Genomic DNA, 26,725 nt, shown 5'->3' with positions numbered 1-26,725 from the left:
TCCTCCTGAAACAACAATATGAAGGTAGCAGCTATTTGCTCCTGTCACATGCCAGCATGCTTGACCATAGCATGAGGAAAATGTCTGTTCTATAACTGCCTGTAGTGGTTTTTTTCTTTTCTGGTCCCTATACAAGTGCAGTGAGAACTTGGTTTTACATTGCTAGCAGTAAGTCAGACTCAGTATCCACCAGTGCGGTCTCTTTTGATTGATTCTGTTGATAATATTTATGGACAGAATTGTTTGGCACCGCCTTTTGATAGAGGATGAGATTTGATAGACTCAGAATCTAGTCTCTCATTCTTGCACTTGATGTGGTTCTCTTGGCTTCATTAGACGGTGACCTTCGGCTTTGGGGTGGTCTGCAGTTGAGTGTGAAGCAGCTAGGAAGAGAATTAGCACCTTAAGTCTGAGCCCATGGTTCTTAGCCAGGGAAAAGGGTGGAGTGCCCACTTTGGGTTAGGGATGAGTTGCTGCCCCAAGTGGAGGAGTTTCTCTGGACTTTGTTCACAAGTAGGAGATTGAAAAAGATTGGTGCAGATGCTATACCAGTTTGTTGTGATAAAAAGAGAGCTGAGTCTAAGAGCGAAGCTGTTGAGATATAGATCAATCTATATTCCTACCCTGTCTTATGGCCATGAGCTTTGGGTAGCATCCAAAACAATACGATTCAGGATGCCTTCTGGACACCTCCTAGGTGTTTCTGACAAGACCTACTGGGACGAGGCTTTGATGCACACCAAGAACACGCTGGAGAGATTACATGTCTGAATTGGCTGCCATTTGGCGTTGTGTTTATCATCTGTTTATTTCAATTATTTTATATTGTGGTCAAAATGATTTAGATTGGTTTGTTCTTTAGAAGACATAATTAAATAGCGAGAGAAGAAAAATAGTTTTGTTAGTAATATTCTTTGGCAATGGTCCATGTTGGTTAAATATGTCAGTTGGATGAGGGTTAAAACACCATCTTGTTAATGGCAGTCACATTTTATGAGGCTGATGAATGCAACATGGTAGGCCTGCACCACTATAGACCTTGTACATTTGAATGATTGCACAATTGAATATAATGTTGTGTAATTCTTAGTTAGCCTGGCACCATAACAATCGTTCAACACCTGGGAAAACCTCCTTCATCACATTTAAGAACAGAAATTAAAGTCGAGATCCATTAAACGTATCCCCAGGAAAGAAGCTGTGTCAGATTAATCCCGTCAAGGGGACAGCATAATTACAGCCATAAAGTTTAGAAAAATAAGTCAAAATAGAGTTTGCCAACAACACTGTCATCAAAAAGTGGTGATAGAACCATCCTAAACACAGCCTTTGACTTCCTCCCCAGAATATTTAAAGTTTAAATGCAATTTTGTTCAAGTGGCTCATCAGTCTCTGTTGATTGTTTTAGTTGTGTGGTTATATTTTATTTATGATTTGTTGTTTGCTCCCTACTTTGTACTTATACAAACTTTCGAACCTCTGTTCTAACCCTTACAGGGACATGCAAGGTAAAACTATTTGAAGAGAAAGGGCAAAAAGACCCCATGACTTCCAGCAGGTGTTGGGAACTATGCTCGGAATAGGAACAATGGGAACAATCTAAATGTGCAACTAGACACATTTAGTGTCCCAGTGGATGACTGGGTCACCCCAATGTGACTGCATGTTGGAGAAAGGAGAACACTAACGTTTTTTTTTGGGGGGGGGGGGTTTCGTGTGTGCCACTTAGAGTAGCAGCAAACTATCATGTGGTGTGTTGTTATATTGAATATTGATGATTGTCTATTACAAAAACAATGGACGTCAGTCTTCAATTTTAATTTATTGCCATTCAACTGACTCCAAACTTCAAACTGAGAAAAAAGCTTATAAAATGTAAAATAACTTCATACAGTGTTTCCCACATATAGACTTTGTTCAAGACAGTAATGGAGATGGTATCTAACCCAGGGATGTCAGTATGATATTAGTTTGTGATATTCAAAAGTGTGGGAGGACACTCACAAAAAGAGCACAATCCTGTAGGTCACATTTCAGAAGACCTCAAATATCAGAATGACATTGTGGGAGTCCTGAAAAGTATAATAGGTCTACATATAGGTTATGGGTACAAGAAATTTTGCAGTATACGAAACTAAAGGCAACTCCCCAAGGCAGTGTACACTGAGGATTTAGGTGAGTATCATATGAAGTTACAGCACTGTGTTCTTGTGCCGGCAGACCTCTGCCAAGTAGCCAAAGATAATTCTGACAGCTAAATGTCTGTCAGGCTTCAACTCCACATTGGTTGAACGCCAAATCTGCTCTGCTCACTACTTGTATTATTAGCAAATCTTTCACTGTTAGTGGAGGGTAAGACTTGGTAATTGTCTGAAAAAGGCACAGTGCCACATGGCTTGTCTTTAGACAACTTAAATGACTTCACAATTGGTTAGACCCTAAAGCGCTCCTGTAATGCACAACAGCCTCCTGAATTTAAGAGCAGAAATCTGTAATCTTTCAGTTGTGGACAAGTTTGTGCTAGGGGCACCAAATTTAAGCTTGATGGTGCAAGTTACTGTGCTGTGGTGAAATGTATTTTGGATCCAAAGCATATCAAATCTTGAGTGTGGGTCAATTGGTTAACCGCAGGTTTCCATCAAGCCATGGGCACATAGGAGAGGTTTGCTTTTAAGGCTTTCTGCCGGAAGGCTAAATGTGGTAATTCTATGTAAATGTAGATAAATAATAAAAGAAGAACGTTGAAGAACATTGTATCCTAATGGTATTTTTTTAATTCATGTTTTAAATAGTTATTTTTGCTTCTTATTTCAGTTCCTTGTTTTGTACCCTAAAAAGCTTGAAATAATTTATGCACTTTACATTATATTACTCTTACTATTGAAATATATAACTTATTTTAAAGAGTTATTATTTTTAATTTGTATCAACACTTTTCATTTTTTAAGTTTCACATTTAATTATTCAGCCCCTGTGAATGAATGGGGACCGGTCCAGGGTGCACACTTGACAAAGCTGATGTGGATAAGCATTTACTGGATGGATCCACATTTAATTCCCAATCTTCTCTCAAAACCTAAATATTGTTGCATGACTAAGCATGAATATATTTTATCATCATATGAGACTCGGTAAAAGAAAAGAAGGACATGCATTCACCAAATAAATGAAGCTTCTTTGAGATGAGCCATTATGTTGTGGCAGTGGTACTCACTAAAAAAAGCACATTGTTAAACAATTTGAGACCATTTTTCTTTAGTTTATTAATATTATGTCATATGGCTAGTTTGGTGGAAACCAGCGTCAAAACAATTTGGGGACTTCATTGAGAACCACTGCAAGCTTAATATATAATACTGTAGTACTACTTACTATTAAATTTACAGGAAGATTTAAATAATGTTTACATACAGTAGAATACGTACATAAAATTCATTTGCATACATACAATTCAATTCCTTTCAATTGGTAATATGTGAATTACAGTATTTATTAATTACTAGACACAACGTACACCTCAGTGAACTTCAGACCCAGCCAGACACTCAGACATAAGCTGGTTCATCCCAAAGACAAAACTCCTAAACACACACTTAACAACGTAGTGTATGCTGTACAGTGTAGAGAGGAATGCTCAGACCTCTACATTGGAGTGACCAAACAGCCACTTCATAAAAGCAGGATGCCAATGGCAGTGTTCACATTTTGGACAGAGAAGACAGATGGTGAAAGAAACTATCTATGTCCACTGTGAATGACCATCTTTGAACAGAGGGGGTGGCTTATGACACGTCTGTCTATAATCCAGTTTTGAGATCCCTTCCCAGACGCCTTAATGCCCACTCACATCCTGGGCCATTTGACCTGAGTAAATCACATGATAGGGTGGGGCTAGGTTTCACAATGGGTTCACCCGAAACCTTGGCTGATTGTGACCCACACCTGTGTGATTAGGTAGAGGATCAATAGGGGGTCCATGACCCTCTTGGGGACACTCCCATAAGGTTCAAATCTCCACCACTTGCTCTTAGAACTGAAGAAGCTTCTCGGATGAGAGGTGAAACGAAACGTCTTCAAGGAAACTTAAAGAAGTCTAGACCATTTTCTTTCCAAGCTCCTTAAACTACAATGACTTGGATGACTGACAACCTTCACAGACATCCTGGACACAAACTGAAACTAATTGTGGCAGTATGGATACATTCAAACAATTTAAACAAAATGTATATTTTTTTAAGAATCATGATAATTTATTATATTTAATTTTGCTGAGCACATTAGCCTTTTATCTGGGCAGGACAGTAGAGGAAACAGAAAAATATGAAGAAAGAAAAGGGACAAAACGGCATGGAGTAGACTCAAACCTGGGCACCTGCAACATTTGCCATATGGATCACATCTTTAACCCAATGACATGAACTGGCACCTCTTGCTTTTCTCTTTTAAGAGCAACACACATAAACATTAGCACTGCATTTCTCAGTAAGGATTATCTAGCAGAGAATATTCATTATCAATAAGGACACACTTTTCATCTTGCTTTCTATTTCACTTTATCTACACCTACAGAGATGGAATTATGACCATGGCTTAGTATAGTGGTTTGGATACAACATAAAAAAGAAATAAAAAAAGAGAATAAGTACTAAAGACGACAAAGAAGAAATCCTTAAATAATGTACAATGCGTAATTAGTTTTGTAACTTTAATTAAAGTGATTCTCATTGCTTTTTTGCAGTCCACATGTTGAAACTGAGCAAGTTGAGCCTGAAACTATATATAAACCACTCTTTTATGATGTGTGGCTATAGGTAAAGTAATACACTGTAAGCTGTGGTGATTTAAATAAGCTTTATTAAAGACCCAATTAGCTTCTTAAATAAATCCATATATGTCCACTTGCAACCTTGTATCAGTTTCTACCCGTTTCTATCAGCTACTTCCTACCAGTAACTTTAATTACAGCTGAATTTGTATTCATGGCGCAATAACATGCATGTGTAAAATTATAGAAACTAAAAGGTGACTGAAACAATTAAACCTCAGAGCAATTAAAATGTAGCTCGTTTGAACTTTAATGTGATAATTGAAAACGTCCTCACTCCCGGCAAAAATTGTGCCCGCATATGCACGGTGAAAATTAATTTCCGTAGCCCCTGATTCTAGAATAGACACAACTGCCTAAAATACCTCCATGACCTACCACACTGATGGTCATATATCACCACTGACTGTTTAATTATAAAGAAGACATCTCACCCATGTAGGGTGCACTGTATCTCCATGCATATCTATCAGGCCAGCAATAAGAAGAGTAGTTCTTTACTCATACTGTGTGAGCTCAAGAATATTAAATGACCTCAGGCTCAATTATAAGAAATGAGCCAGACTGAGTTTAAAAATTAAATGTTTCCTGGCCATTTTGGTTTTTAGTCAAATTTTAGTTTATGAACTGTTTTTTTATCCTAATATCAAGAAAACCCCCCCACAATTTTCAATTTTGTGTTCTGCTGTAGACACCCAGATCCCATATAATTGATGATTATGTTATGTAATATGGCATATGAAAGGCTTTCAGCTGCCAGCTTTTATTGCATCTCATTTTGGTAAAATACTACCTGTCCTCCCAGTGAACTTAAACATGTCATTTCTTTGGAAAAAAAAAAAGCTCTACAGTGCTACACACTGTATGACTGACTGCTATTTCTTCTGAACAACGTATTCCAATTTCTGCTGCCTTATATCATTTTCAGTGCTCATTGCTGAGAAATGCAATTATATCTCACCTGAAATTATTTTTCACAGCACAAAAAACTCTCTGTTGCATCATGCATTGGGCATCATTTTTCCTTTTCCAATCTGCCTCATCTGTAGGATGGTGTTTTTATTTAAGGGTTGGTTCACTACATCTTAGAGCCTGATCAAAACAAGGGACCTGCTGCTTTCTACAAGCAAACCGTGTAGTGCTACCGGTTAATAATTTAAGGAATGGCATTTTTTTCCTTTTTTATTTCTACAGGGCCCAGAATAATTTAAATTCGATCAATCATTTTTGCCCTTATTTAAATCCGTCAGTCTGTCAGTCAGTCATGTGTGTGAAGAGCTTGCTTTCACGGTCATGGGCCACCCTTCCTCTTGCCCTATGGTAGCTGGGATAGGTAACTGGAAGTAATATCAGTCTATCGATGAATTACTACTCTAGATGGAAGCCTTGGCAATAACCTGCCAAGATACATACCACACTCAACCTGGAATAAAAATTGCCTACAATATGTTATAGTCAGCATGATTATTACTAAAAACATGAGAGAACTTAATCACTACATTTCAGTCTGTGTTGAAAGGAATATCTGTTTCTGTCTGCTGCTGTCATATGATGGAGAGAGACTTTGTTGGAGAGGGACAGTGAAAAGCAGAGTGAGTTGGAAAACGATTGCTTGAGTGAGTGAGAAACTGACAGCTCAATGCCAGAAGAATAGAGTACTCACACTTCAGTCTGGCCCAGAACTGACAGCATCAGACATAATGATGTTCACTCAAAGGAGGAGACACCTTAGGGTCATAAGGCCAAACTGGCATACCTTGGCTGTATCCCAATTCCGGGTCTGCAGCCTTAAAGGCCGCATTTTAAGGCCGATTACGTCACAGCGACGCGACGAAGGCTGTCCCAATTCGTAGGCTGCCTGAAATGCGGCCTTCAAATGCGTCCTTCATTTCCCTGAATTTTAAGGATGTGGCGGTGTAGACTTCGTGGCCCAACATATCCCAGAATGCATAGCGCGGCGGTGGGTGTGGATAATTTTGCCGGAAAAAAAAACGGCGGATGAGGGGCGCCCGAAGAGTAAACTTTAAGTAAGTACTGAATATTATGTCACTTATTTATGTGCAAATGTTTAATAACGAAGAACATTAGAACATTACTGTTGGCCACATGTCGGCAAAGTTATGTGACATTAGTGACGTTTGTACTAACTTGGTTTTAAAGCCTTTACTTTAAAATATACGCCGTTCAATAGCTGAGCTTAATCTTACAGAGAATGATCAAAGCTCATGTAGAAACAAACAAACAAATGAACAAAAGATTTTCTCCTTCATTTCTATCAAACAATGCTGTATGAAACGTTTCCAGCTGTTAGTTTCATGGTTGCTAGGCAACCTGGGCAGCGCGACGGAGGCTAGACTGACCCATTTCACAAGCTTCGCACTTCCGGCCTCAGCGGTCTTTGAGTACGCGGCCCTTGTGGACCGTTAAGGCTGCGTACTTTAAGGCTGCAGACCCTGAATTGGGATACAGCCGTTGTGTCCTAGTCTTACCGCCTTACTGTGCTTCCATTCACTTTTTTAAATTATTGGGATCCCAACATAATGAGACTGTCACTACCTGCTTAGCACTAGAACTGATTGCGATGACCTCCAGCTAAATATAGAATGAAGTCCAAGCAACTGTTGACATATAAACATGCTCAGCCAGTCCATTGATTGTTCTTAATCAATTAGGCAGTTATCATTGTCACTGCCATTGCCATCTCAGTTATAGACCACATTTTATATTAATTTTTTTAACAACAAAACAGCTTAACAGTTAGGTTAAAAAAATCATTGGACAATGACTTTTTAAAAATGAATTACATTTTTAATGACTTTGTATGCCACCGCAGTGGAGTTTTCAGCAGACAATCAACATGTTATTGAAGTGCAGATTTTCACTTTTTCTTTTTTTGTTTGTTGATTTTTATTTTGATCATGTAAATAATATAAAGAAGTTCATTTAGCAAAGAAAAGAAAAATGCTATATAAAAGAAAGCAAATACATTTCAATATTGCTTCATCTGTTCTGATTCAGTTATATATCGAAAATGGGTGGGAAGGATGTAAAAAAACAAAACAAAACAAAAAAAGCATTTTATTAACTGTTATACCAATTATACCAATTTTTGTGCACAGCCCCTTATTTTTTAAAGATTAAATTGGAGGAGATGAAATCAATATTGAAATGTGGTAAAAGAAAATATGGAAAAGAAAAATGCACACATCTGAAGCATAGCACATCATCTGTTCAGTATGGTGGCAGCATGTTCATATACAGCTGCTAATGGAACAGGTCATTCGTGTTTATTGATGACTGCTGATAGAAGTAGGAGGATGGATTCTGAAGTGTATAAGGCGATATACTCTGCTGAGATTAAGCCTAATGCCAAATCATTGCAAATACTTTTCATAGCAGAGAAATGGGATATTCTCTAACAGCCAAATCAGTCACTTGAATGCAACCTTGTAGGACATGTTTTTTCAATTACAGCTGAAGGCTAGGAGACCCTGCAAGACCCTCTAAAAGTGCTGTCAGTAAAGGCCGAGCAAAGCATCTCAAAGGAGGAAACACAGTATTTGGTGATGCCCAGAGGTTCTCTACTTCAGCTAGTCATTAACTGCAAAGGATTTTCAAGTATTAAAAACAATACTGATATTTAAAATTATATCAGATCAATATGAATATCAAATGGGCCTGGCCAATGTATAAAAATGTCTCCAGTTCATGAACAGTTAATGAAATACTCTTGTCAAATCCTTGGAAATAAAGCTGAAAGTCTGAACTTTAATCACATTTTGAATGTTTGATTTAAAATGGCCTGGCCTGCATTAAAATTAACATTGGGGGCCGATAGAGGCAAAATTACATAAAAACGTGCCAGTGTGCAAAAACCTACATACCTAAATATAAATGTGCACAGAAGAAGGTTGTAAAGTTGGATTGGTAATTTATATTCTCACTGGGAGTTAATTTATATGGGCCTTTAAACTGTGGAAGTACCTAACAATCCTCCTCTGCCATTCCATTATGAACACCACAATTATGTGGTTTTAGCTTACACTAGCAATTTGGCTAAGACATCTAATCCAAAGTTACTTGGGAAATAACCCCACATCATGCCAGGACGCTGATAAATGGTAAACAAAATGGACGGACATCTAGTTTCTGATTTTTTTTCCTCGTACAACAGCAAAAAAGGTAGATAGATGGTGACTGAGTTGTCAGTGTTAGATTAGCTTGCGACATTGCCTTCCTGCTACACAGAAGTTACAGTTTCACGATGGAAATGATTTCTAATTTGACAAAAATATATACAAAAAAATGGCAAAATCAAAATGAAGGTCATTACACAGATAACTGCTTGCGGTGTCAGTTATGCAATGAAAAATGTAATGTTCACTTTCAGTTTACGTTCAATGGACGTAATGCTGTTTTGATAGCCTTCTGCACACCCTTTCAGTTAAAGTGTCCCTAAAAGTGTTCTGAGGGAGAGTGAGAAGGAGATGAAGCTGAAGAGAGCCACGAGAGTAACACAGAGGTGTGCACACAGCGAGAATGTGGTGCACAGAGCAGAGAGGGGAGAAAGGAGGGAGAGTGGTGGGGTGTGCAAGAAGAGGCAAAGCAGAAAAAAGCCAATACAGAAGAGATGCGAAGTATGAGACCTGAAGCCTGAAAAATGGGAAATGTGTGGAGAATGTGAATTAGTAAAGTGAAGAGAACAGAGTCTAGAGTGGACAAAAAATAAATAAAATAAATAAGCAGTAAGAAGCCGTAAGCTGGAAGTGATAAAAACACTCAAAAGTACTGCCTTCTGTAACTTTTTATACATTTTTTATTATTATAATAACTGCATTATCCTTATTTTTTTATTTTTTACCCACTTTTTAAAATGCCCGCATAAAGCACAGAATGTGGTGAAGAGTTTGTTCTTAACTTAAGGAAAAACATATTTTGGTACAGCAGAAAAGAATGGTGTAGAAATCAAAATTAGTGGAGGTGGTTGTAATGTGCATTTTGGTGTAGGTAGAAACTAACACTACTAACATAAAAAAAATATATATATATATGGATTTATATAGTATAAACCTTTAGTTACAAGTATCTAGATAAAGCTTGGTAGAAATGAAATGCATACAGGGAGTGCAGAATTATTAGGCAAATGAGTATTTTGTCCACATCATCCTCTTCATGCATGTTGTCTTACTCCAAGCTGTATAGGCTCGAAAGCCTACTACCAATTAAGCATATTAGGTGATGTGCATCTCTGTAATGAGAAGGGGTGTGGTCTAATGACATCAACACCCTATATCAGGTGTGCATAATTATTAGGCAACGTCCTTTTCTTTGGCAAAATGGGTCAAAAGAAGGACTTGACAGGCTCAGAAAAGTCAAAAATAGTGAGATATCTTGCAGAGGGATGCAGCAGTCTCAAAATTGCAAAGCTTCTGAAGCGTGATCATCGACCAATCAAGCGTTTCATTCAAAATAGTCAACAGGGTCGCAAGAAGCGTGTGGAAAAACCAAGGCGCCAAATAACTGCCCATGAACTGAGAAAAGTCAAGCGTGCAGCTGCCAAGATGCCACTTGCCACCAGTTTGGCCATATTTCAGAGCTGCAACATCACTGGAGTGCCCAAAAGCACAAGGTGTGCAATACTCAGAGACATGGCCAAGGTAAGAAAGGCTGAAAGACGACCACCACTGAACAAGACACACAAGCTGAAACGTCAAGACTGGGCCAAGAAATATCTCAAGACTGGTTTTTCTAAGGTTTTATGGACTGATGAAATGAGAGTGAGTCTTGATGGGCCAGATGGATGGGCCCGTGGCTGGATTGGTAAAGGGCAGAGAGCTCCAGTCCGACTCAGACGCCAGCAAGGTGGAGGTGGAGTACTGGTTTGGGCTGGTATCATCAAAGATGAGCTTGTGGGGCCTTTTCGGGTTGAGGATGGAGTCAAGCTCAACTCCCAGTCCTACTGCCAGTTTCTGGAAGACACCTTCTTCAAGCAGTGGTACAGGAAGAAGTCTGCATCCTTCAAGAAAAACATGATTTTAATGCAGGGCAATGCTCCATCACACGCGTCCAAGTACTCCACAGCGTGGCTGGCAAGAAAGGGTATAAAAGAAGAGAAACTAATGACATGGCCACCTTGTTCACCTGATCTGAACCCCATTGAGAACCTGTGGTCCATCATCAAATGTGAGATTTACAAGGAGGGAAAACAGTACACCTCTCTGAACAGTGTCTGGGAGGCTGTGGTTGCTGCTGCACGCAATGTTGATGGTGAACAGATCAAAACACTGACAGAATCCATGGATGGCAGGCTTTTGAGTGTCCTTGCAAAGAAAGGTGGCTATATTGGTCGCTGATTTGTTTTTGTTTTGTTTTTGAATGTCAGAAATGTATATTTGTGAATGTGGAGATGTTATATTGGTTTCACTGGTAAAAATAAATAATTGAAATGGGTATATATTTGTTTTTTGTTAAGTTGCCTAATAATTATGCACAGTAATAGTCACCTGCACACACAGATATCCCCCTAAAATAGCTAAAACTAAAAACAAACTAAAAACTACTTCCAAAAAACATTCAGCTTTGATATTAATGAGTTTTTTGGGTTCATTGAGAACATGGTTGTTGTTCAATAATAAAATTATTCCTCAAAAATACAACTTGCCTAATAATTATGCACTCCCTGTATCTGTCCCTGATCAGTGCTGATTATTCTTTATTGAACTGAATGATCTTCAATAATAAAGAGGAGGAGACACTGCATGACTAGTAGTAGGTTGGTTAGTAAATTAGTGTATTATCAGCTACAGCAGTATAAGATACACCGGTTTTGTGGATTAAATTTTTGCTCATACTTTGGTCTGACAAAGTATAAAATGCAATGCAGCCTCTACAAAATGGAAAGATTTTGTAAAAACCTTTTTAAAATATGAACACCTATCTGTGTGTAGGCCTTAGAGTGCAACATGTGATTTCAAAATTGACATTTTATTTAAATGACCTTTTGTTATGTCACAGTAATAAAAGCACAATATTAAAAGAATGAAACAAATAAATAACAACAAAAGAAAAAAAATAAAGGTCTGCACACCACAAACAGTCAACAATTCAAAAGCTGGACAAAACTTTGGAGGACCACAAAATATTTATATTTCTGCATACAGACACTTGCCATGCTGGACATGCATTCAAAGCTACAACCACAGATATTTCACTTTTAGTGCTTAGAACTTACCATAACTGAGATGTGTAGCAGATGCATGTGTTCATGCAGCACGTGGGCCGGTTCCCGGGCAGTAGGTTGTGTGGTCTGAGCTAAAAGCTCAGACTCAGTCATGGACACATGGAAGTACAGTGTCCCATTTTCCAACCACTGCTGCTTCCAATGTACCTGAGAAATTTCTTCCCCAGTACCAGACATCTCTGAAAAGAACAAAGAGAGAGAGAAAAAAATGTTTTTTGCCTATTTTTTGTTTTTTATGAATAAGACAATGCACATGGACTGTCTGTGTGTACAGGGCACGTTTTGCTAATGTTACTCTGTAAGGAAAACACATCCATTCAGTTGATCTGAAGAAACTAACAAATAACGGTAACATCATACGGGATTATGTGTGCATATATTTTGTGCATGGCCTTGTCTCTGCACGCACAAACAGTCACTTCCAACTAGAAATCTAACTTCTGAAGATTATAGATTTCTTAGGTTCTGTTACAGCTGCGCAGCTGATTTGGTGAGAGTTGCTGTCAAGCCATTTCTCTGCTTAGCTGCTTTGCAATCCTTATTATGACAACTTATTAAGCCATGGTATTAGTTAGAGATTTGTAGAAATTCAAAAAGACTAAGTGGAAGTCATCGCAAATATTTCAGCCATTACAACCAATACATCGCTTCAATTACAGATAAAATTAGTCACAGATGGAAAAGGATTATCCATGCTCATGTCCATTTGTTTACACTATTTTTGCCCATTTTCTTTTTATTTTCCTGTCACCCAAAAACAACAGACTCAAAAGTCTGCCAAAACTTTCAATGGGCAGATAATGGGTTCATTAAGCTCAATTTTAAACATATATATCAGGAACAGTCGCAGAAACGCTGTCACTGCCCTTCTTCTTATCTGCGTTAATCATCCTACATTATATAAACCACCAGCTTCAGGCTAGTACTTACTTGAACTATCTAACAAAGGAAAGAATGAAAGGAAAGCTGGAAAAGTTTATAAGGAAAAGTGTGCAGGAAATGTACGAACAGAAAAAAATGACACACTCAGTTGAGTTTTATGGAGCAATGGAAAAAGGAGATGAAAAAGAGCAGGGAGATCACTGGTTTATCTTGATATGGATCATGGCACAAGAATCTAATGCTATCAAGTGGGAGTGGCTGCTCAGTAGAGCAGTACTGAGAAGCCTAAGGGAGCCTCCGATTACAAAGCTTGATACAGTATTTGTCATGTGGCTGGGTGACAAGGGCACAGACATCTACTGACATCTTCTATCGGTGGCAGGTAGCAAATGACAAATGGCTTTGGATACAGCTGGTTATTAACCTGCTGACTCTGGGTCAGAGGACACGGGCAGCAGGGGAGGGTTACATGAGCTGTGCTCAGCACTGAGACAGGCCTTTAGGTGCAGGGGGAGAATGCGCAGAACAGACACTGCATAAGAAAATGACACAGTTCATCATGGTAGAAATCATGTTGTTATATGCACAGTTATAGTTACTTAAAAATATAGTCGTGTAGACCACAATTAATAACTATTTTCCCTATTTTATCCTTTTTACTAACTGTCGGGGGGAAGGGGGAGGTGGACTGCACAGAGGCAATCATTACATTTCACAAGCACAAATAATAATATTTTTGGTTATGATGATGATGAATTATTTGACAGTTTATACATAAATCCAATAAAAAACTGCTTTAAGTTATAATGCACATCTTAAATGCAACTCTTCTCTGTGAAAGTGCACTTGAAACGTCCACACTCTTGCAAAAGACCTGGGAAATGCTGTATAATTTTGCTGACTACAGCTTATGATAAAATTTTGTAGGGTGTGACATTCTTAAATCCTACAACTGCTGGCTATTCATCTCTTAATGTTTAATCTGCAGGATGAAGGGAGAGTGCTTTACCATCTCTCGGTGTGAGAGGTCAAGTTTTGTCTGCTGGGCCACCAGTAACATACCTCCTGTGATGCTACTGTCTCCTGCCAAGCTCCAGTCAATATTACCTTTCTTACACATTTTGACTCTGATTTTACACAACAGTGACAATGAGTTTGATACAGATTAAAAGTGTTCCTGTGTGGAAAAGTAAAAGACACAGTTTACAGTCACATGCAGAATAGATGGGAAGTTTCTAAAACAGTAGATGCTGTGAGGTTGTTGTGTATCTCTGTATGATCATTATGCAGATGAGGAAAGACTATTTTAAGACAAAAGAATGGTGTGTGTGTGTCTGTGTGTGTGTGTGTGTGTGTCTGTCCTTGTCTTTTGTTTTATGAGGCTTGTCATTGGGCATGAAGCCAGACGTTAGTGGGACATAGGTGTATGGCCTCAAGGTCTACTTGTAATTCATTAGGAGGCACATTATTAATGTGTACACGTGCATGAGTGCGTGCACATGTACACACTGGTTAAGTGTGTACACGTAAGCAATACTGCCAAACTGTGTCCAAGGACAGCCCAAAGAAATTCCAGTATTGCCGATTTCATAGACTAGGAAAGAAATGTCTCCATGAATCACAAAGTAATTATGGCACATCTTGATTACTGGACCCTTAGAGTGTGAAAACCTCTTTTAAAATGCTTGTGACTTTTTTATTGGCTATCTGTTCATAAAGTTTCAGTAGGAGATAAAATACATTATAGAAATTCTGTTATTCACATATGTCTGATTCTGCATGGATAAAACTGGCCATGAAACACTATGCAACAAAAGTGAAAATACTGATTTGGCCTCTTAACTTTTCATAAGTTTGCCTAACAGTTGGAGGAGAACTACTGAAAGCTTAGCTTAAAATCCTTGATAAAGTCTTCTTATTCTTTTCTAAATCCTCTCTGCAGGTACTTAATGTATAAATGAAATCTATTCAGCACTCATTGTCAGCAGAACTCTTATTACAAAACCTGGTGATCATAAGTGCTCACTGTGCGTCTTACTGTGTTTCTCTCTTTGCCTAATTTAATCTGCTTCTCCTCAAGGATCTTTCATCTTTTCCTCCTCAATTTGCAAGCCTAGACTAGAAGTGCTGAGTTCAATTTTGGACTTACTGTAGTTTCCACATTCTTTTAAATTTTGCCTTGAGCAAGAGTGATTTCCACTTAGGATAGTCTCTCAGAGTTATACTTTTGATGACACTGAGGTTTTCCACCAACACAGAGTAAGAACAGTAAGGCCTGGATGACAACACGATAGCTCTTCATTCTTCCTACACAAAATACTCAAAATAGTAATAATAATAATAATAATAATGATGATAATATTAACAAAGAAAAGATACAATAATTTGTAACTAGTAAGAATCTGTCTGGGTTTTGGTTTGGGGTTGGCGACGGAGGGTTGAGACACACAATACACTGCTTTTCTGTTACAGTAAAATACTGACAACTCAGCAACTTAAACATGGAAATACACTTGAAATGTTACGTTAAGACATGCAGGGATTTTTTTGTTTTGGTTTTTTTCCCTCCCCTTTTAATCTGTAGTGGTTCAGTACAGAACCTATTTGGGGTGTGGCTTAACCAATTAGCCAATTAGCGAAAACACCTTGTTAAATGTCAGTTGGTCAGCTCGTTTATTTGTGAAGGTGTGATTGGTCCACCTGGAATTTTTTCTCTTTCTGTTTTTTATTTAAACACAAACTGTTCGACATTTTGCAATGACCTCATTGAAGCCCAAAAGCCAAAATGCGTTGGTCACTTAATAAAGTTGTTCCCTATTACTTGAAGTGACGCTGGAGTCATCACGTCATCAGATCTTTGTCTTCTCCATGCACCTTGGAAGTAGGTGAAGTTGGGCCAGAAATATTTGTTGCTAGCAGCTGGAAATGGCATAGTTAGAATGTACTCAAACTCCTCTGTCATTTTTAAACCTGCAACTGTCTTTTTTTGCAAAATTTGCAGTGGGCTCATTTATGTCTCTAGTGGTTATTGGAGGAAAACACATGTAGATGGCTCAGAAATTGCCAAAACAGTGGATGAAGGTTAGTTCCAATTATTTACCACAGAGAGCAGTAGTCAGTGGTGTAAGCTCCAACCCCTCCATGTTCCCGAATTGGCTAAATGAAAGAAATAAAAAATAAAAATGGATAAATTGTGAAAAGACCTAAAATGGGTGAAACCAATTTAATCTGGCAACCATATTTGTTGTACAAATCTCCTTTACTATTATCCAAAAATGAAATACACATTGAAACATTTCACCGTGTACGCTGGCAGAGTATGCTGAACAGCAGTGCAAAGATCTGCAATGATGTCTGCCAGACATCAGCAGCAAAATCTAGGAACTGCTTGCTGACCATGAATGACACACGCACAAGAAAGATTTTAACATAGTGGTGGTTTGGGCATATTTTTCTCATTCAAAGCTTGAACTCATTTAAATACAATATCTCTAAAAATCTATGAGCCCACAGAGTCAAAATCTAATTCAGTGTCAATGGACCATCTCCAAAACGTATTACCTAAATACATCTTTAAATCAGTTTTCAGTGCTTTTATTTCCAGCTCAGGGAAGAGCAGCAATTTTGGAGATACTGACTTTGCTATCAGAAATTTTGCTTTAAATTGAAGATGCAGTGTCCTTTAAATTCAGACAGCCACACTGCTTACACCTTACAGTATGACTCCTTCTTCAATATCACAAGTACTAATAGAAGAACAACTAGGTTGTATGAGTCCCTACCTGAAGAAGTCTGACAGACGTGAGTTTAAAATAGATCTTGTATCTAATTACAAAGGCGCTGATTAACATATGCATGCCCATACATTCACACATTTTTCTGCTTGCCTACAAAACAACTACATGTTCCCAAAAGGTTAGCATTCATCATTATAAAGGTGATCATAGCTGTGCAGTGTCAGTGATTGTGCAAACCTGACAGCTCCTTGACAGTTCGTCAGCTCTGCAACAACTACATGTCATCAACATTTACTTTGATGAAAGCTGGCACCCTAAAGGCACTTTGCTGCCTGTCATTACATACGTGGCATAAAGTGTCACTCTATGGCTGATTGCACCCCACATCTCACTGCTTAGGCTGCCTATAGTATGGATGACAACACAATAGGCAGATGAAAATTAAATAATTCACATGAGAAAAGGATGGAATCACTGGCTTCAAATTTCTCTGCAGAAAATGAAAGCGAGGACAGAAAAGGAGAGGTGAGAGTGTGTGTAACGGAGAGGCAAACAGAGTGGGAAACAGAAAAAGGGGAGAAATATTTAACAGTCTGACACTCATCAGAGGTATTCAAGTATATTGCCATACCTTCTAGACATTCAAATTCTGCCACAAAACATTCCTGTCAGCTGTGACAATGGCACATTTGGTATGTTTTCATTTCAGCTTCACACAACTGTCGACTGTCAATAGAAAATGTTCAGAACAACCAGGCTTTAAAATTGTGTCTTTCACTAGCTGCTGCTGATGTGATAACCTTGTAAAATACCAATTACCATGTATAATAACCCTGAGTGCGGAGGACTATCTAGGCAAATCTAGGATGGGCTACAGTAGCAGGGTTCTCCTTCCAGTTTAATACCCACGCCACCCTAATGTCTCATTATGAGCACTAATGGAATAGCTGGAATTCACATAAAGATCAATTGAAATGAGCACAATTAAAAAAGCATAAGGGTTTTTTTTTCAGAAAATGTCAGTGTTGATTACACAGAGCTTCCACACACTTATGGTGATCACACTAGGTATAACAAAGTAATACGTTAGTGCGTTAACGATGATTTTTACATCGTTAAGTTCTGGACTTTCTATCGATCATTTAAATTGTGAAATAAGTGAAAACAAGTAAATGAGAAAGCAAGTACAGAAAAAGCTGTAAGTACAGTTCTACATTCAGCACATCAGACTGTTGCTGTACTTCCTCGCTCAATCTGCACTGTGGGATCCAATTCTGTTGACTCGACACCTGTTCCTCTGGATGACCTGGTTTTCACCTCACTTCCCCACATGCTCGCCACTGCAGAGGCCACTTTATACTCTTCAATGGCATTTCACAAAATGAAATGTTAAAAGACAAACATATCTACTAATAATATCACCAGTTTCTACATTATTACCTATTATCCCGGGAAGTTTTTAAAAAGGGTTTGAAGAGACTTCTGTGATGATTAAATGTGCTTAATGTAATGGTACTCTCTTAATGGCTCTATTATGTGAAACCATCTCTAAATTAATCATAACTTGGTGAGTTTGTTTAGTGACTATTAGAGTACATTCTAAATGCATATCATTACTGCGCTGCACACAGAATATAGCAAGGAAAACACCAATTACAGTTAATCTGTGCTGTAGGAAAACTATTACAGAACTTAAAACAATAACAACAATTTTGTCTCTGTATTTCTTTAAAAGTGCCTCTGAAAAATCTTGTGCTAACGAGAACTCCTAACAGTGTAGTACCACTAAAGCTTTATAGCTGATGTATAAACCAGAGGTGTGGACTCGAGTCACATGACTTGGACTCGAGTCAGACTCGAGTCATTAATTTTATGACTTTAGACTTGACTTGAAAAAATGTTCTAAGACTTGTGACTTGACTTGGACTTTTACACCAATGACTTGGGACTTGAATTGGACTTGAACCGGTTTACTTGAAAAGACTTGATATTTTACCCCAAATATAAAATTTAACATGCATATTATATAGAGATTGAAAATGTGACGTCATTCACGGGTAGAACCGCAAAGGATTCTGGGAACTCGTGGCAAGCGGTACTAGCGCACGCAGGCTTTCAATTAAAATCAGTTAAACAGCGATAAAAAGAAACACAAAAATGTCAAGAAGCTGTTGTATTATTAACTGCAATAGCCGGTCGCATGACAGCCACGGGAAGCCGACGGGTAAAGAGATCGGTTGTTATCGGATTACGTCGTTGAAGAGAAATTGTTCAAGCCATGTTTCCGAAGTAACAAAGACGCGACGGATGGCCTGGATTGCAGCCATTCAAAGACAAAATATAACGTCCCAGAACACTCCAGCTCACAGGTTAATCTGCTCCAAGCATTTACACGAAGGTCAGTGTTTTTTAGTAGTTAATACGTCATTTTCATAACATAATTAGTGATATAGGTTACAAGCAAGTCTGGCGCTGAACAGAAATTGTCGCGCTATGCTCCTTTATTTATTGTGCATAAATAGTGAATTGTCCTGACACAATATTGCGTTTCGCTTCTGTTATTATGGTACATTGACAAAAACATATACTTTTATTCACAGGATAAAACAGATTTTTTGTATCACTAATTGCCCAGTACGATTACAGACTGCGGTAAAGTGAGCCGTCATTTGTGAGCCGCGGTCAAGCCAGCCGCCTCCTATCCGCGCGGTGATTACAGCATACAATATTGTTGTCACTGCTACATTTCTGTAACGCTACCAGAAATTATTTCCACTACTAATTAATTACCGTTGAGCTCAAAGGTCCTATTAATAAACGGTTAACGAATGTGTATTTATGACGACAATTTGTGAGACTGGTAAACTTATGATACGTACGATGGTCTTTACTTTCTACACGGTGCATTTCAAGGTCCTGCACCCATCCGTCGGTAAACTGTACCTGGGCTTGTTGCAGTGACCGGAAGTTACTAAACTTCATGAGTGTATGCACTCACTCCAAGAACCGTATAATTATAAATATGCATATAAATATGCTAAGATGAGATAGCTGACTTCATCTAACTAGCAAATGTTGTCCAGGCTACGTTGGTGATGCAGTTTTTTTTAATGTGTATGATATTTTTGTCATGCGATTTTAAAGCTGGTCCTACAACCGCATCCAAGAATAACATGCAGCTTATCTCAGAACTCTCGGTGAAAATTATTCTTGGAGCTAGGTTTAATTGAGCTGCATTTTAAAGAGGTGCAATTTCACAATTTGTGTATATTTTCTAAGTTCACTATTTTGTCATGTGTTGAGAAAAACACAGATTTTAAAATTACATGGTCTAATATTTACATTTAGCATAACTGCAACATTATTTTTTCGTTTTTGTTTTTTTTTAAAGACTCGAAAGGACTTGAAATTCAAAGTTTCAGACTTGTGACTTGACTCGGACTTTTACACCAGTGACTTGAGACTCGACTCTGACTTGCCTGACATTACTTGAGACTTGACTTGAGACTTGAGGATAAAGACTTGAGACTTACTTGAGACTTGCAAAACAATGACTTGGTCCCACCTCTGGTATAAACCCATGCTACCTCCCACTGCGTTCGATCACAGCAGCAGCTGGTGGACTGTGAACTGACCACCTCTTTCAGAAAACCAATTGCAATTTTTGAGCCATCACCAGTCAGGCTTCCAGCTTAAAAGAGAAGCTGACTTGTGATTTGAAAACAGGTAACCAAGGTTTGGTTAAAAATAGGACTGAATTGTAGTGAGTGACTTAAATTGAACAGATCGTTCATACATTTTCCCCCCACAGCAAAAATCATAGAAGTTAAGTGAAAGTAAAGTTAAGTTCACATAAAAGGGGTTTTCAACATAGCAGGTGTGCTTTAACTTTGTAATGCTCAGTACTTGTAAAATCAAGTTAGAACTCATTGTTATCTTACAATTTACACACTTTGTCACTCTGTCAAGAACTGGAGTAAGAAGTATCACAAAAAAATTAAAAAAGAGCCACACAGCACAGAACAAGCCAGGCAGAAGTAGTAAGCACAAGATTTCAAAGGCTCTGGAAAGAAAAGTGGTGAGAGGTGTGTCTGAATACCCCAGGACAATTGTCAAGACAGTGAAGGACTTAGCCAAGCTGGGAATTGTTAAAGAAAAACAATACTAGAACCCTGCACATGAATGGACTGCAAGATTGGAGACCAAGAAAAGCAGAAGATACTCCTTCAAATCAAACTGATGGACAACCTTGAGAAAGATTACACATACTGGAAATGTGTCCTTTGGTCAGATGAGACAAAACTAGTTGGCCACATAGTGAGTTGTACCTTACCCACCGGGAAACTCAGTGGTGGGAGAATTATCCTGTGTAGATGTTTCAGTGGTATCTCGAACTGTGAATTTCATCAGAGTGGAAGAAATCACGAAAAAAGAAAGATATATCAATTTTTTGAAAGAAACCCTCAAACAGTTAGCAGCATAACTAAACAAAAGTTACTGCTGGTGAAGAACAGTCACCTCAAGACTGAAGTGACTGTTACTGACTGGCTTTAATTCTACTGAACATCTGTGGAGTGAACTGAAGACCGAGGTCCATGCCAGAAGATCCAGGAGGAGGAAAATCTGGAGGACTTTCAGAGATTTGCTGAAATAAGAACGAACTGGAATTGCTCAGGACACATGGGGGTTAATAATTCTGTCCTCATTTGTACAGTGCTGTGAAAAAGTATTATTGACCTGAAATTCATTGTCACATAATTACCAGTTAAAAATATAAACCTGAGACTACAGTCTCATGCACCCAGTGTTAGGTGTAAAGTGTTACAAAATAATGCATTACTGTAATCACATTTCATTTTTCCGCAATGCAGTAATGTAACATGTTACTGTACTAATTTCAATATTTACAGTGCAGTTACAATTATGCAATCACTTGCACTACAAAGGTTCTTCAGTTACCTGCACACCGGACCGAAAGAAAGTGTCAAACAGACAATCACTTTTCTCCCTACGCACGTCCTGCTGCAGTCACCTGATTTTAGTTTGTGTGTGTGCAGGAGGATAATGGTGAAGCGGTGAAGCAATACAGCTTTTTCAAGAACAGAACTATGGACATAACTTTTAGTTTTATTGCACAAAAGGACAACAGCGCAATGATAAAGTGGAAACTGTATCCAGGAAACAATTGCAATATACTGCTAACACAACTTCTGCTCTTTGCAAGCATCTGCACAGACAGAATGCTAAAGAAAAGTTCATCTCTGGCTCTCTTCCAAAGTATGTTTTTTATCCTGTCTTCCTTCTCTCACCCCCATTCGTCACGGCAGATGGCCGGCCCTCCCTGAGCCTGGTTCTGCCGGAGGTTTAGTCCTGTTAAAAGGGAGTTTTTCCTTCCCACTGTCGCCAAAGTGCTTGCTCATATTGTAAGGTGGTCATATGACTGCTGGGTTTTTCTCTGTATGTATTATTGTAGGGTCTACCTTACAATATAAAGCGCATTGAAGCGGCTGTTGTTGTCATTTGGTGCTGTATAATTAAAATTGAATTGAACTGAATAGCCAAGAACCCGGAGAGATGATAAAGCTGTGAATGCCAAGCAGCCAGATTAGTATCAGGTAAAAAACTGATGATAAGTCAGCCTTGAAGCCTCCATTTCTACCTGTTCATATTTCTGCCATAGAACTGCTGTAGCAATGGCTTTGAAGACTCTTTGCATTGTGTTGTCAGGTTTGTGTTCATACTTAGGCTAAAAACTAAAAGAAAGATCATATGTGTGTCCATATTAGCATAGAGATTTGTGTTGTTGTCTGGGACTGTAGCCTAAGGTTTATATGGTTAACTGGTAATTAGAGTATGTGACAGTGTTTTCAGATCATTTATTGGAGTAACAAGAAATTAATGTAAAGAGTAGCATAACGAATTACCCCAACACTGCACACACCAACACAAATCCACATCCTAATGATGATACACATACAATCTTTCTTTTAGTTCGCATGGTGTTGAAGGTTTTGTCATCTATGTGATGCAGTCTTGGAGCTCTGGGGAAGGTTCACCACTGCTCACAGTGTTCTGCAGCCTTCAGACCTTTGAACATTGGCCAGGTTCTATTTAACTTCTTTATTCAGCTGATCTAGCAGTAATCAGTTCTTGGTGTGGCTGACGAAACTGAACTCAGATTTAAAAGAAAACTATGTTAACCCAAGTTAATTCACAATTTAAAAAGATGGGGTAACTATTTTGTCCCACAGGGCCAGGTAAGTGGTGACATAACAAATTAAGTCACCATTTAAACAAGTTATTTTGTATTTAATTGGGTTATATTTGTCTTACACTAAAATTCATTTGATGATCTGAACCATTTAAGTGTGACAAAAATGCACAAAACCCAAAAACAAAACAAAAAACAAGTTAAATACCATGAAGAAAAGAAAACTTTTTTCAAAGATTTTATATTATTTTTTAATTTTTTTTATTTAACTAACTATAGATATTGTTTAACACTATCCAAAGACAAATGCAAAGCAAGAAAGGCACTATAAAACAAGATTTCTTTTACTGTTGAACTAACAGATCTCTAAGAACCTTTTTGTTAAGAGTTAAATTCAATAAACACATAGCTGTTTGTCACTGACCGCACTGTGTGGCTCAGCTGAAGCCTGGATTATCTCTCATTAGCATTGAATACACTATATTGTTTGTGTAACTATCATATCATGCCTGTGGGTGTGCAATTCCATGTACATGCCTCCAAGTACTGTGTATGTATCTATCTATCTATCTATCTATCTATCTATCTATCTGCTCATGGCTTCATGACTTCACTAGAGCTCAAGTCATGATCATCTTCATTTTAAATATAAGTCAATATATTATTTTAATTTCTTTAAATGACATGTTTATTGGGTATTTAGGTGTAAATAGAAATGGACTTTTCTTCAGAACATTACCATCCCACTAAAAAGTACTTCAAGAGTAATGTGTGGCTCTATAAACACTTTGCTCATTGTGCTTTTTGGGATTTGCAAGGCAGAGTGCCAAAAAATGAGCAGGAGCCCTCCTATTCGTAATGTACTTAAAGTGACACATTAACAGGATAAACAGTCCCCTTATCTGCTGAGTGCATAGGCTTCTTCTAAAACACTACAATCCCATTAACAGGACCTATTCTGATTTCACATCTCTCCCATTCACTCCTACTATATGTAAAGCTTGTCCACTGATGGGAGTTGTCTGCCAGTGCCAATGTGGGAGGCTTCAATATAATAATACACACATCAGAATTTACTAATCCTTTGTTTTGGTCTCTTCAATTGAGACCTTGGTCAAGTTCAGTAGGTCACTCACAGTGAAGTCTGTTTCCAATTAAAGCTAAATAAAGGAAAAAAAATAATCTTAACACATACTGTTTAAGAAAGCTTAAATCCTCCTAATATGTAATGTGAAGGATAAAACCACTGCAGTTTTCTTGTTGCACGTTAGCAATTTCTGTTTATTTATTTTTTTTTTTCAATTACTTATCTTTCCTTAGTATTCAAAGGTATACTTGTATACTAAGAAACTGGTCACAATTGAAATAGCTAAATATTTACTGATGGCACTGAATGTTTAGAAAGTGAAGTTGTGTGGGGGGGAAAGGAACAGAATGTAACAAAGATTTCACAGTTTGCAATCAAATCATATTTATCCCACAGATTAAGATATCATACAAGTAAAAGTAAGCTCATCCACGCAGTCTCATTAAATTGGAATTATTAAAGTAAATCAACAATACACTGATAAAGTGTATATCTTTGATTATACTGACTAAGTTATTGCTCTAAACAGAAAATAATATGACAAATATAAAACAAAATGTGCAACTGTTATTTCACTTCCTCTTTCAGGTAGAATTAATGTAGCATGGAGGTCTGGGAGAGTGCCTGTGGAGCAGCAGAGTGGGGTGATAGTTCCCATTTTCAAAAGAGGGACATGAGGGTGTGCTCCAGTTTCAGGAGTATTACGCTGCTCAGTCTCCCCTGGAAAATGTATTCATTTCAGGGTGTGGGGAAGGAGGCTCCAGCTGATTGCATTGCTCCTACTGAATCCAAGGTTTGACAAAGTCTTTCCTGGCTGTGGAACAGCGGACCAAATTATTAAATTATCTTTGTAAAACTTCTCAAGGTATCAAGGGAGTCTGCAAGATAAGTGGTTCCAGGTCCATTGCCATGGGCCATAATGTCCTTGTATAATAAAGTGGGAGTTGTGTCTGCATCCTTGTAACTAACCATAGGTGATTTGGGCATCTGTTGCCTCAAATCATCTCACTTTGGAGGGTTTTGAAGCAACTAGGAGAAGACCGAGGGTCAGGCCATATATTTCATAAGGCTTGGGCAGGGAAACGTCTCTTGATCCCCCATAAAAATCTCCAAAGACTAAGAAAGATCTTTGCATTCTGCCATCATGACTTGTGTAAGTGCTTCCAAAGGAAGCACTACCTTCTCACAACAAAAAACTGCTGATGGCCAGTGTGAAATGCCATTTTTGCATTGCAGACTTGTTTTTTACATTCCATGTCATCATGTGCCACATTTGCATGGCACTGGCCTAGCTGTTAGTTTGACAACTCAAGACTTTCATAGTAAGGCAAATGTCCACACAACATAGAAAATTCTTAGTGATAGCATGTTTGCAGCGTGCAAACATGTACAGTAACAGTAATGTTACCATTAGCTTTGAATGTAGGCCCAAAGGTCAGTGCTCTGTCAAACGTGCAATGCTGAGGAACACCACTCCAAATTAAATGAATAAATTAATAATTGCAAAGTCTCCTTCAAAGAGCTGAACTCGGGAGTTTTGTAGCACGAAAACCACACAGAAACCCACAACTCCTAAAATATGGGTAATACTATGCAGCCCTTTGCATTCATTGGCTCATCTAACTACTCAGAGCACTTACTTTGTGCTTTAATGGGCTATGTAATAGTCTGATTTTAAAAGGTAAAACATCTTAATAAAAATGATCTTATTTGGTGATTTTTTTCTGTCTTTTTACCGTGAGGGACATGCTTAAGTGCTGGTATAAAAGCCAGAAGAAATGCTGTTTTGCCAAGAGTAACCTTGTAAAAATGTAATGGGATTTCTTCAATGCACCCAAAAAAGGTCAGGGATGATTTATAGGGGAAGTTCAACTTGAAATCTCATCTCATTATGTAGGAAAAGAAAAGGCTAAATAACCAAGTATATACCAGACTCTGAATATGATTGTATATGTATTCTCATCTTCTTATAGATAGAATAGAATAGAATAGCCTTTATTGTCATTGTGCAGAGTACAACGAAATTGGAGTGCCACTCCTTTGGTGCAGGTTTCAATAATAAATATAATTGTAAAATATAAAAAGTACAAAAAACAATAGTTTGTATAATATATACAGGATAGCAGCATAATATAATGACAGTGATGGTATGGAATAGGTTCAATTGTTTTTGTGCTTATTTACTACGGTGGTACTGTAGCTCTGGGAAAGAAGCTATCCCTGAATCTGTTTGTCCTGGTTTTATGTGACCTGTACCGTCGGCCTGACGGTAATAGTTCAAACAGTTGGTTGCTGGGGTGAGAGTGGTCCTTGATGATATTGCCAGCTCTGCTGAGGTACCGAGAGTTTGCAGTGACCTCCAGGCTGGGCAGAGAGCAGCCAGTGATCTTCTGGGCTGTGTTGATGACCCTCTGCAGTACTTTCCTGTCCGCAGCTGAGCACCCTGCATACCATGTTGTTATGCCGTACGTTAGGATGCTCTCTATGGTGGCTCTGTAAAATGTCACCAGCAGCCTCTCCTCCAGGTTGTTCCTCCTGAGCACTCTCAGAAAGTGGAGACGCTGCTGGGCCTTTTTAACCACCGCCATAGTATTTGCAGTCCAGGAGAGGTCATCAGAGATCTGCACGCCCAGAAACCTCATGGAGTGTACCCTCTCCACACAGTTCCCGTGAATGTAAAGTGGGGCCGGGTCTGCTCTGCCCTTCCTGAAGTCCAAGATAAGTTCTTTAGTTTTCGTGGTGT

The 26,725-nt window shown here is 38.3% G+C and overlaps 1 protein-coding gene across 1 annotated transcript in view; it reads right to left on the bottom strand.

The window, feature by feature from the left end:
• astn2 (astrotactin 2) overlaps nt 1–26,725 on the bottom strand; it is a 298,339-nt gene that overhangs the window by 229,024 nt on the left and 42,590 nt on the right. Inside the window, exon 2 of the mRNA XM_082542727.1 lies at nt 12,057–12,244. Within this exon, the coding sequence (XP_082398853.1) occupies nt 12,057–12,244 (188 nt within the window). The remainder of the gene's footprint in view (nt 1–12,056; nt 12,245–26,725) is intronic.

This window comes from Aulonocara stuartgranti (assembly GCF_965226115.1).
Source record: "Aulonocara stuartgranti genome assembly, chromosome: 7".
Classification (NCBI taxonomy): domain Eukaryota; kingdom Metazoa; phylum Chordata; class Actinopteri; order Cichliformes; family Cichlidae; genus Aulonocara; species Aulonocara stuartgranti.
Note: the sequence above shows the minus strand (reverse complement) of the source record. Positions and strands in the feature narration are given on the sequence as shown.